This window comes from Balaenoptera ricei, chromosome 7, assembly GCF_028023285.1.
Source record: "Balaenoptera ricei isolate mBalRic1 chromosome 7, mBalRic1.hap2, whole genome shotgun sequence".
NCBI classification, from domain to species: domain Eukaryota; kingdom Metazoa; phylum Chordata; class Mammalia; order Artiodactyla; family Balaenopteridae; genus Balaenoptera; species Balaenoptera ricei.
The window spans coordinates 46999327-47011947 of record NC_082645.1 but is presented as its reverse complement, the minus strand read 5'-3'; the positions used below and the strand labels follow the sequence as shown (position 1 = coordinate 47011947).

The 12621-nt window shown below is 40.1% G+C and overlaps 1 protein-coding gene across 1 annotated transcript in view; it reads right to left on the bottom strand.

The window, feature by feature from the left end:
* Positions 1 to 12621, bottom strand: part of GALNT5 (polypeptide N-acetylgalactosaminyltransferase 5) — a 36662-nt gene that overhangs the window by 15855 nt on the left and 8186 nt on the right. Inside the window, exons 2-3 of the mRNA XM_059927145.1 lie at positions 6669 to 6835; positions 4963 to 5082 (exon numbers count right to left, since the gene is read on the bottom strand). Of these exons, the coding sequence (XP_059783128.1) occupies positions 4963 to 5082; positions 6669 to 6835 (287 nt within the window). The remainder of the gene's footprint in view (positions 1 to 4962; positions 5083 to 6668; positions 6836 to 12621) is intronic.

Here is a 12621-nt window from a genome sequence, read left to right as displayed (position 1 = left end):
ATGAAAGAAATTTTGTTTCTAGCAGTCCCTTGGGGCAAGCATTATTTATGTTTGGAAAAAATTGATAAGCCACTTAGAAAGGGGAGCCAAGGCTCTGAAGGGAATATTTAGTATTAAAGTTAGTTGCTTTTGTCCCTTCTAAGGAGGGTGAGTCCCATTAACTCTGGGGTGGAAGACTGGGACTTTTGTTTTGCAGAAGACAAGGAAGAGTTTGAGATTCCAAGATTGGCCTTAGGAATGATGAAGAGGAAAAATCGCTCCACATTATAGGAGTGAAAAGGAATTAAAGTGGGGGAACTAGTAAGACTAGGAGGTAGTTTTAAAAGGCTTACAGAGGGGGGAATGGGGAGTTGTTTAATGGGTATAGAGTTTTAGTTTCACGAGATGAAGAGTGCTGGAGACTGGTTGCCCAACAGTGTGAATGTACTTCACAGTGAACTGTACATTTGAAAAATTGTCTGTCCTTGTTGAGCACAGACCCCCACTTCTACTTAGGTGACCAACTTAGGATACTGCTGCTAGCACCAATTAGTGCTAGAGCATTGTGCATAGAGTTCCTTGATGAATGTGGACCTGCTGCCCATTTAATTTCACAGAATGATTTATAAGTGATGGTGAGCAAATCACGTGTCTTCCCTGCAGCAGAAACAAGTGGTAGGAATTTACAGAAAGACTGTTGCTCTTCAGGAGACCTGAGAGTTGGCCAGAAGTTAGATGTCACTTGTTGTTCACATACTAAAAGTTAGCCAGAGAGTTGCAGTTTTGCCTTACTATTTTGTACAAGACTCATTCAGATTCTCAGAGAGCCTGATATTACTCTGAGACCAAATGTGGCTAATTTGACTTCTGTTTCTGCGTGTCCTTGGATATCGGATCTCAACCTTGCCTGTGGCTTCTCTTCCCTCCTCTCTGAATCCTAAAGGGTAAGTCTTTAGGAAGCAGTAGCTGTCAAGGCCTGTCAGATTCTGGATTCAGAGTCTTATCTTTGATCTCTTTGTTTGGTCAGGCATTCTAGAGAAGATTTCTACGCTGGTATCTTTGCTGATTTCTGATTATAGAGACTCTTCAAATCCACCGCAGGCTGCTGCCTGTGCTCTACTTGTGAGGTCAGGGGAACGCCTGGGAGAGTTTGGGAGGACTCACTAGGCTGGCCAGCCCTGCTCAGTGCCATCCTTGAATGGTCCCTGAATTACATCCTTGACTGAATCTGGTACAGGACCTCCTAAGTTCCCTTAAACTCTCCACAGGGTTCAGGTACATTTCAGGGCAGTTGGATTTGTCTTTAAATGAGGCTGTTACTAACCCCATCAAACAGACCTTTCTGCTTCTTTCCAAACTCAGACATCAGCCGTCCACTAATGCTGCTCAAAGTATGGGCCATAGACACTGCCATCCATAGGGAGATAGGGACAGAAATTGAGAACAAATGTTTTGAAACTTTATAGCAGTTTGCCAGAGTAATTGGTTAATTTATTGTCTATTTCATATACATGTGTGTTACATATACACACGCACACATATATATAATTATGTATATATATATATCTATATGTGTGTATGGATGTATGTATATATAATTGTGTATATAGCTATTTTTTTCCCATCTCTTTTTTAGGTAATTCATTTTTATTATCATTTATAAAGGTGTCCACCAAAAATGGAAATGAAAAGAAGTCCTTCTGTGATAGTTTGGGAAGTCACTCTCTGCTGCATTGTGGCAAGCAATTAAGATGCACCTCGCTAAAGTTTTTCAGAGTTGTGCCCCCTTAGTGAGTCATTAAAACAATTTATTGAGATTGGCCAGAATCTAAAAAAAATAAATAAAACAGAAAAGAAGATATTAGAATCCGTCATGCATTTCTTAACATGGGTCACGGTCAAAAGAGTTTGAAAGTTACTAAACTAAAACTGAGCTAATGTGTTCAAGGGTGTTAATGAATGACTGAGAAACAAATTTACACTTTTACATCTGGATTTACTAAATTCAAAGAAATAATTTTATGGTGTAACTATAAGTTATTGAGAAGGCCAATGGCAATAACTTTGATCGAGTTCATCGCACCCCTTCTGAAGGCGGCCTCTCATACTGTCTAACAATTTGGGCTGTTCTGGAGATCATTACCAGCAGGCCTTGTGCTACAGGCAGGCAGAGAGACAGTTTTTATAAGCAGCACAGTTTCGGTCCTGTATTCATCAGCTTTCTCTATATGGATGTCTAATTTTCGTCTCAAACTGAGATGGGCAAAATCAGAGCTCAGTTGCAATCCCAAACCTGTTCCTCTGGTCATAGCCCCACCATCCACCAACTTGCTCAGATTCCAATCCTAGAGGTTTTTTTGACTCCTCATATTAACACTCTCTTCACATCTTACCTGATGGCAAGTCCTGTAGGCTCTGTGTCCACAGTAATTCTAAATCTGACCACATCCTCTATCTGCCCTGGTACATTTCTGGTACCTGGACAACCACAGTAGCCTCCTAACTGTTCTCCCTACTTCCTCTCTGACTTCCCTAATGTCTGTTCTCCACAAAATGGCCAGAATGAGCTTTTAAAATGTAAGTCAGACAATTTTATTCTCCTTTTTAATGTCCTTCATTGGTTTCACATTATACCAAGAATATCGCCTGCATTTCTTAAGTGACTCAGAAAACTTTACAGAAGACTGCCTTTGCCTTTCTCCCCAAATGAATCTCTTACCACTCCCTCCATGGTCAGCACCCATCAGCCATAATAAACTTCTTTCTTTAATTTGAATATACAGAACTTGTTTCTGCATTGAGACATTTGCATTTCTTGTTCCTTTTGCCTGGGAATGTTCATCACACAGATCTCAGCTCTAAAGTTATCCACTTGGACTATTTCTTGACTATTTTATTTTTGTATCATTTGTGGATAATGACTTTCCAAAGGAAATCAAATGGAGAATTTCATTAAATTTTTCCAAATGCGGTCCGTAATTAAGAATCTTAGCTGTCACCACAATGCCTGTTTTGGTGTGATGTGCTTGTTGTCAATTTAAAACTTCCATTACAGAGAGAAGAAATTTGTTAGCAAACCAATGGGATAAGAAAAGTTCCAAATCCGGGGTCTAGTTGCAAGGCAGTGAAACTCAGGTGAGCAGATAATTCGGCATCAGACGATGCTTGAATCCAAGCTGGTGGAGGTCTGCAATGCTATGGCTTATAGGGGTAGAGTGGTGGCTAAATGTCTAGAAGCAACAAAATGTAGTAGAAACGAGTGTAGGTTCTAAAGCCAAGGTTTCTGGGTTCTAATCCTGGCTCTACCACTTACTAGCTGGGAGAACTTGTCGTAACTTCAATGTGCCTCCTTATTCTCATCTATAAAATGAGGGAAATGATTGTACCTACTTCATAGAGTTATTGTAAGGATTAAATCAATTAGTACAGAAAGTGTTTAGAATGGTACCTAGTACATAAGGTCAACTATTATTATGGGGTACAAGTGCATCCAGAGAGGATGTGAAAATGAACCAAAATGTTTGATGCTATTTTTAGAATACTTATTCACCCACTAATACATACACACAAAAAAGAGGTGAGGAAAAGAAGGCATGTTGCTTTTTGGGAAGAGAGGGCAATTGGAAGAGCAGACAAAAGTCAGGGGAGAGATAATTAATTCTGAAGTTCTCAAAACCGATGGGGTCAGGTCAAAAAGTCACAGGCTTGAAGGGGCGCCTAGTGGTCAAATTTGGGATGATTTGAGCACACACACAAAAATATGAATACTAATACTAATACTAATGCTGATAATATACACATTGACTTTTTAAAGGCATGCATCCATAGTGATGGGGCCATAACAGGGGGTTAGAAAGGAGGAAGAGAAAGAGGGAGAGAGGGGAGAGAGAGGCAAAGAGAAAAAGAAAAAGAGAGATGTCTTCTTTACAAGTTGAATGCCAGCTATAAAAGAAGAATGAATGAGAGATTTAGAAAAACAGTTTTGCAGTCCTCAATGTAATAATTGATTCAAGCAATGATCATCAATGGCTGCTAGATTATTGGATAAAATGTTGTGAGGGCAGACCAGAGGGGGAATGGTAGTGGGGGAGGGATAGACTGGGAGTTTGGGATTGACATGTACACATTGTTAAATTTAAAATAAAACACCTTTCCATAAAAATTTTTAAAATATAAGAAAGAATGTTAGCAGTGAAAAAAAATGTTGTGAGGAAACAGAATACTCACATGGATCAAAGTATCACCCACAAATTACTTCCTACTCTGAGGAAAACTCTAGCTGTCAACATCTTAACCAAGTGCTTAAAATTAGTATCACCAACACTGGGACGACCTGACATCATGTGTCTCTTGATTTGAAGCGATAAGAAGTTCACAATTCCCATCACCTATGTAATAGAATTCTATATGGTATTCATGAAAAACATCCTGTGAGATAACAGTGAGAACATTTCCGAACATGGTCAATTGCATGGAGTAAATGGCCTGTACTCTTCAAAAAAAAATAACTCAAGGGTAGGTAAGCAATGTATGTGGACTTGTCTATTTTAGACTGAGAGACTAGGAAGACCAAGCAACCAAATGCAGTGCATGACACTGAATTAGATTTCTAATTTCAAAAGTGAGAAACAGTTATTAAAAAATGAGGGAGCAATGAGGAAATTTGAAAAGATCATTTATTAGATGATATTTAGAAGATGAAAGTTGTGCTAATGTAAGAGAATGTCTCTATTCTTCAGAGATGTCTACTGAGGTACTTAGAGATATGGTGTCATGATGTCTGTAAATTCCTTTTCAAAAGTTCAGAAAAGAGTGTATGTATGTATGTGTCTGTGTATGTGTGTGATGAAGCATGTAAAACTTTGTGGCATGAAATGATGGATATATGAGTGTTCATTGTATTATTATTTCAAATTTTCTGTATATTTGGGAAACAAACTAAAATAAAAATGCAACCAAAACAAAAAATTAGCAGCTTCTTACCTGTTGCGTTCTGTGCCCCTGCCAGCCTGGCTCTTATTAAGCCATGTCTCTCTTTGAGGTGAAGAATCCGAACTTTTGGAAACTGAGACATGTATTTATCCAAGTTATCTTTCAGGTAGTCTATATCAGGGAAAGGATAGACAAGGAAACACTTTAATTAATGAGATCTGGACAATACCAGAAGTGGCTCTTCAACATCAAATTCCCAAAACTATGACATTTACTATAGTCACTAAACGTTATTCTTTGAGCCATGATGTCATTTTCTTGGATGGATTTTTCTCTGGGTTCAATACTCTAAGCTCTCCGTTTTCCCAAAACCTGAATCCATCTTTTCAGTGTAGCCAAGTTACCAAGAGGAGGGCTCGCCTTTTCTGAGTATTTGTCAGGACAGGTACAAATTTACCTTGAAATAAATAAAGCTCAGGTTTATGCACAACCTTTCCCCCTTGCTAAGGCCCCTTCTAAGACCTAGGGGAGAGTCTAAGCATTGTATGCAAACTGAAAAACTTGCAAAAGAAATATATTGTAACTGCAATTGGCTTAGACCACTGTCACTTCCTACTATGACACCCCCTCTATCACAGCTCTGCTCTCTTGCTCTTTTGGGGGGTTTTGTGGGGTATATTTATGTAGCTTGCTGTTACTTCTATGTGCAATTAAGTTATTGACATATCCCAGGTAGGAATGGCTTCTAGGAATATTTCTGCTGGTCACTTTTCTACTAATTGTGAATTCTTTTTCTTAAAGAGGACCCCATAGAAGCTTTGGGTCCCACAAAATCCGAATAGGTCATTCCTAAAGGGACTATTATCTGTTTGGTAACTAGATGCTATTTCTGTTTATGCTATCAAGGCCACTTCTTAAAATTTTCAACCAGTTTTCTTTAGGTATCTCCCTGCTCCTGGAGCTCAGTGTGACCCCGGTAGGCACTTTGAGGCTGGGGGAAATGGCTCCTGTCCTTGGGGTCATGACCAAGGCTAAGCTGTTCTATTAAAATTGTTGTCTCTTTGCTGTTTTCTAAAATTTTCTGAAGTGGGTTGCATTTTGGGAATATGTAATGTGGTCTAGGACCTCTGGCAGTCATGGGACCACTTACATACACAATTTTTTTGACAGTCCAAAGAGAGAGATTCTTCACTGTAATAAACACAAAAGTAAAGACAGTGGTGGATTCTGCCTTTGAACTCTGTTGGAACCTCATTTTTCTTGTCCCTTTGGCAATTTGTCTTCTCAACACTTAGCTGAACATATAATAGGCTTTGCCCTTGAAGAAGAGGACATAGGCCTTCCATTTCATTGTTTACTATAACTCTAGCTATTATCAGTAGGAAAGGCATCCCGTTAATTATGGAGTCTTTGCTTGTTAGATTCCATAAAAAGTTATTTATGCAATTGTAGAGAACATCTTATGGTCTCTGGAACTTCAAGGAGCTGTAGTTAGAAAATCACTCCTACATGGCAGAGAAGTCATTGCTAAAGGGAAGTCTGCGGTGGCTAGTTGAACAAGGCCCTGGATAGTTGAGCTGACTTTCTGTAACCCATAGACGTTTGGACTTAGGCATCTAAGGCACAACATGAAAAAATGATTTGGCACTTGTAAAATGTTTATGCTTTATCAAATTATCCTGTAATTTTTGTAATTTCCATCCAAACTGCTATTGCCTCATATCAAAGTTTGATTTTCTAGGGGGTAGTTTTCTTACCTTTGGTGCTGAAGTCATCCACCAGTAGAATCTCCTTGATGAGGTGCGGAGGAGAGCGGTTGAGGACACTATGAACAGACCTCAGGAGAGTGGACCACACCTCATCCACAAAGCACATGATGACACTGGTGGTTGGGAGGTTATTGTGTACAAGCTGCTCTGCACACCTGGGCCATAACACAAGCAGAGCACAAAAGATGTGCCAACAAGATCCACAAGGTGGTTTTAAAAGTCACAGAGTGCAATTGTGTGTAAATACACATACACTCACACTATCTATCCATCTATCTATCTATCTATCTATCTATCTATCTATCTATCTATCTACCTATCTATCCATCCATCCATCCATCATCTATTTATATCTTTATCTTTATCTCTAACTATCCATAAGATGATTTTCTAATGTGCTTTTGTTGGGGAGAGTTACAAACAAAATAAAAGAGCAGAGGAAGGATACCAAATGACAATTGTTGCTATAAGAGGCCTAGACATGTAAGACATGAGAATGGCCTGTGGAGACATCACCCTGTAGTGGAAAGGGCATAGGCTTTGCAGGTGGTTAAGACACTGCTTTGAAGCCCACAGCCAATATTTCTCAGATATTTGTCTATTGATACTTTACTTAATCTCTCTGTGCCTCAGTTTCCTCATCTGTAAAGTGAGGTAATGGTTCTTATTGAACAGAGGTTTACAGCTTAGTGAGAATGCACATAAAACGTCTGGCACAGTTTCTGGGCACAGGAATTCACCAAATGGTAGCTATTGCTATCCTAATTAGGTTATATACCACAAGAGAACATGCCTATTCTCTTATTTAATGTTACTTAATTAACATTAATTCAGCTAATGCTACCAAGTAGCTTATGATTGCCTCCTCAATTGGCCTTCAGCCAAATGCCAAAGAAAATATTCTTTCCCACTGCATGTGAATGTATTTATGGATATAGATGATATGTATTCTATACTACTTAAACTCTTAAATAGCTAGCTTCTCTATCTATTTAAGGGGTCTTTGCTGAGACCCTCTGTGTTACAGGGTAGCCACAGTTGAAATAATTTTGCTGGTATGGAAGTGAGACAATGGCTACAGTGGGAGTTGGTGTTCAGGTGGGTTGTAATTGGTCTTGGGATTTCTCCATGCCCTGAAGTGCATCGTGCCTCACTGCTGGCATTCTTCCAGCTCCCACCTGAGTAACTCTTCACAGGACGGAACCCAGTGGAACCTCACAAAGAGTATTTGCCATATTTCTAATGCAGCTACTCTTAGTAATGTGATAATTAAATTACAATGATCATAAATAAATATTATCAGCCTTCTGCATTATTTCATTTTAAACCTCAGACTAACAGCATCTCTTCCCCTTTTTATAGAAGAATAATTGAAATCATGGGGAGTCTAGCCCATGATTATACTGTTAGTAAATGGCAGAGTTGGGACTCCAGCTCTGGTCCAGTTTGGCTCCAGAAATAACTATTCAGGAAATATTAAGTCCACAAGAATAAAGGCAGCTGGCTGTAGATGTGGCATTTTGTGGGAGCACGTACTTCTGCCAGACAACATAATTACACTGTGCTTAGTCTGAAAATAAGAAATAGATAGGAGTAAAAGCCATAGAAAAAAACATATTAGAATGGCACTTTGCAGTTGGTAAAATACTATTATGTACATAGTTAAATTCAATCTTTATAACAACTACTTGAAATATATACTATTATACTCTTCTTCAAATAGAGCAAACTGAAGCTTAAGAAGTTAAATGAACTACCAAATGTAACATCCTTCACTGGAAAGAATGTATATGAGAATGTGAACAAATAGTTTAATCCAGATCTAGGTCATCAGAGAAAATGAGGTAAAAAGGAAAGTGGTAGAGGATTTTGAAGGTACCGGGGAAGTATGGTTAAATGTTCCATCTTGGGCTCTAAGTTGGGGAAGAGGAAGTAAAGCTAAGAGGAGTTTATTGGCCTGAGTGAAAGGAAGAGTATAGAAAACATCAGTGACCTCCTGTGACTCTCTCATCTCTAATTTTATAGTGTAAATGAATGGGAAATGCACATTTCACACATAAATAATCTTTACAACATTTGGTCCTGAAAAAAATAAATCAATTCTAAAAAGGAAGGGTAGTATATATAAGTCCATGCCACTCTCTCTACTAAATGTAAAATAGATAGCTAGTGGGAAGCAGCTGCATAGCACAGGGAGATAAGCTCAGTGCTTTGTGACCACCTAGAGGGGTAGGATAGGGAGGGTGGGAGGGAGATGCAATGGGGAGGAGATATGGGGATATATGTATATGTATAGCTGATTCACTTTTTTATAAAGCAGAAACTAACACACCATTGTAAAGCAATTATACTCCAATAAAGATGTTAAAAAAATAAAATAAAAAGGAAGAGTCAGCTGCACAAATTCTGCCTGAGCTATCTGAATCAACAGGCCTTAGCTGTGAAGTCCTAGAGCTGCTTTATTATTAAAATTTGGTCGACTTTAGAAACATCTAGTTACAAATGAAAATACATTGGGGAGAGTTAACCAAGCAGGCTAACTCATGTTATATAACCAGGAAGATGACTCTTCTCATCTTATAAAACAGTTGATTTTTTTTTGGCCTCTTTTAGAAGAAAGTTCTAAGTGGTAATGTGAGCCAGTCTGAAATTGGAGGTTGAAAGAATGTTCAGGGATTTGAGAGGTTTGGGGAAGGCACCTCCCTTCACCAAATACCTCCTTTCCCCCTTTCCTCTCCATTATCTGTTGTGATGCCTTAATTTCCCCATCAGGAGTCTATATAGGTAGATCATGAAGGATTCCACTAGATCCAATGTGGATTTCTATCCCAGGAAAGAGTACCTCTGCCAGTTATGGACAAATATATATTTTAGATGCATTTGAGGAATCACATCAAAGATGACCCTGTGGAAGATTATGCTATACAGATCATATTGGTGCCTGGAAAAGGGGGTGGCATTAAAAGATGGGGAAGAGGGGCACAGAAGGATATGTGAGAGGTTTCAAATACAAAGTTTCGTAGTGTGTCTTGGTTTGGGTGGCTGAGATGCCAGGCTACTCTGTCATTTATAGGTACCTGGTTTCCTGCATTACTAAACAGGTTAAACATGTTTCCAGGTGTATAGAAAACCCAGCATGCTTGTTTTGTTCAAAGGCACAGGGGGTCAGACCGGAAAGACTTTCAGCCTTATTAACTCTTGTATCATTCTTACACACGGACTGTCATCTACTTCCCATAGGTGGTGAAACTGTTTCAAGTTATCCTACATTGACCCAACTGAAGCAAATTTCCTTTCCTCCAGTTTGCCCATTGGAAACGTTTCTGCCATATTGGAGGGAGGAGTTTCAGCTCAAGTCAAGTCTAAGTTAAATGCAAGATATTTCTGAGTTTGTAATCTTTTTTGAGGTTAAGAATTCATATTTGTATTGTATATGTCCAGTCATCACACAAGTGAGGTATTTAGAGTCTACAGGCCTTGTGCTATACTTTCAAATTAACCCAACCTGTAACCTGTATGTTTGGGGGAAGTCTAGACTGAGATTACTGTAGTCCGGCCAGGTACTAAAAATAAAGGGGGACTCTAACGTGGGGGGCTCCATTGTCCTGCGCACAGTGGGTCCACTACTGTGTGGGAGAGAAACACTCTGGACTTGAGGAAGATGACAGGGGACTAAATACTGAGACCTTTCTGATACTTATTGGCTGCACGACTACGGGCAAGTCACATAACTTTTCAGAACCTGTTTCCTCGCTTTTAGGATGAAGATTACAATGCCTTCATCACCAAATGTCTGTAAAGATATGATGAGATAATGGAGATAAAAATACTTCTGTAAGTTCCATGGTAAAAAACCCATGCAAGGTCCTATGATTATCCAAAAGCACATGCACCCATTTTGACTGCGTGCACTGCCCTTTTCCCAGGCAGTCCTTTAATCCAAATCTATCAAGGGCTCATCATTTACCAAGAGACTCAGAAAGTGATGCGTTTTGCCTTCTTGGCTTCTATGCACTGAAGGCTCAGCCCCTAACCTGATTTGTACGTAGCCTATCGAATAAAGAAGGTTTTAAATCAGAAGATTGAGGAAATGATAATATTCCCTCATGTCTATGAATTTTTCATTTTTATTCCAAAACAGTCAAAATGGACTATGTGGGTCAAGTCTCAGTGTTCACGGGTTTGAACAGAAGGTCGAGGAGAATATTTTCTCAGCTTCTATTTGCAATTCAACTACTGCCTCAGTGTGAGCCTTCAGGGGCCTTCCCTCTCCAAGCTCTGGTATCTTTGGGAGGATCAGAAAGAGAATAGAGCATCTAGCTGAGGAGTTCTGTCCAGAATTATATTCTTTTCTGCAAGACCTTAGAATTATTGAGGCTTCTTTTCCTCTCACTGATAAGAGGGTATAGTGATATAAATTTTTTACTTTTATGTTTTGTTCTTTCTAGGGTAGCCTAGCCCTGACATTTAGTCAGAATTGCCTGACTACTAAGTTAGAAGTTTTCAGTCACGCTCAGCACCCATACTCCAAAGGCTGAAGCTGTGTTTCCTGAGGTAACTGCCTACCCATCAAAGCTACTGGACTCAGGCTTAGAAATATAAGCCACCAGCATCAATATTCACCAGTTCAACAATAGTCTATTTTGAGCAGGCAGCTGTCAGAGTGAGGTAAGGATGGGAGGTAAGGATGGGAGGGAGCAGGAGGTGGTGTGATGTGGCAGAGATAGTTCTGGGTGGAGGTTAGGGCACCTTTCGGGTAGTTCTGTCTCTCCTGGGGGTTTGTGACCTTGGGCAAGTCACTTCCTTTCTCAGACTTCTCTGTAATGTAGGGGACAGGATTAGAGTTCTTCTGAAGCTTCATCTAGTATTAACTTTCGGTGAGGCTCTATGTAATTTTAGCCTCATAAGTGCTTCCCTCTGGGTCATGAGAGCCAGAGCAAAGGTAAATTAAACTGTTGTTTTGGGCTTTAAATCTTTGGACATTTTCTCTCTGGTCCTTAGAAGCACCTTAACAAGGTCCTGCGTGACCTGGACTCTGCTTACTTCTATGGTCTCCTTTCTACCCTCCCTGCTCTCCCCAACCCTATGTCAGATTTCCCTCAGTTTCTCAATGGATTATTCTTTTTACCCCCTTTCCCATGTCTCTAACTCCCTACCCCTCCAGGTTGCAGATCAAACACTTCTGCCCTCTCTCAGGCCAGGCTCAGCCTTTCTCTTCCTTGCCCCAGTAGTTTACTCTGCTTCCGAAGAACGTTTTGATGTGTTTGCCTTGCAGGCAGGACCCATGCTCAGATGTCAGATTGCAGAGTAGGTAGGCACTCAGAGATATTTGTCCACTCCTGAATTGTGGTTGTTGGGCAGTTTTAGAGAGCCACCTTTGCTTAGTGCTGTACAGAAAATGATTTCCTGTAAATTTTCTCCTTGACAAGGTACCTGACGTGCAGACACTAATTCCCCTCGTATACCTCTGACCCTATACCCCTCCCTGCAGCTACCCACCCCGAGTATAAGGAAGAGAGATGTTTTAATTTATGCTAAAGTCATCTGATTATAATGAAACAAAAGAAAGGAGCTGTATCCTATGGAAAGAGCGCTAGAATTAGAAGTCAGAAAATTTTCTTGCTGGGACAGCAGACCTATATCGGTTAATCTTTTAGAGCCTCACTTTTCTCATCTGTAAATCATATGAGAGATAGTATGTCTTTCATAGTGTTGTTGTGAGGATTGTTTAGAGTAAAAAAACTTGGGCTTCCCTGGTGGCGCAGTGGTTGAGAATCTGCCTGCCAATGCAGGGGACACGGGTTCGAGCCCTGGTCTGGGAAGATCCCACATGCCGCGGAGCAACTAGGCCCGTGAGCCACAACTACTGAGCCTGCGCATCTGGAGCCTGTGCTCCGCAACAAGAGAGGCCACGGTACTGAGAGGCCCGTGCACCGCGATG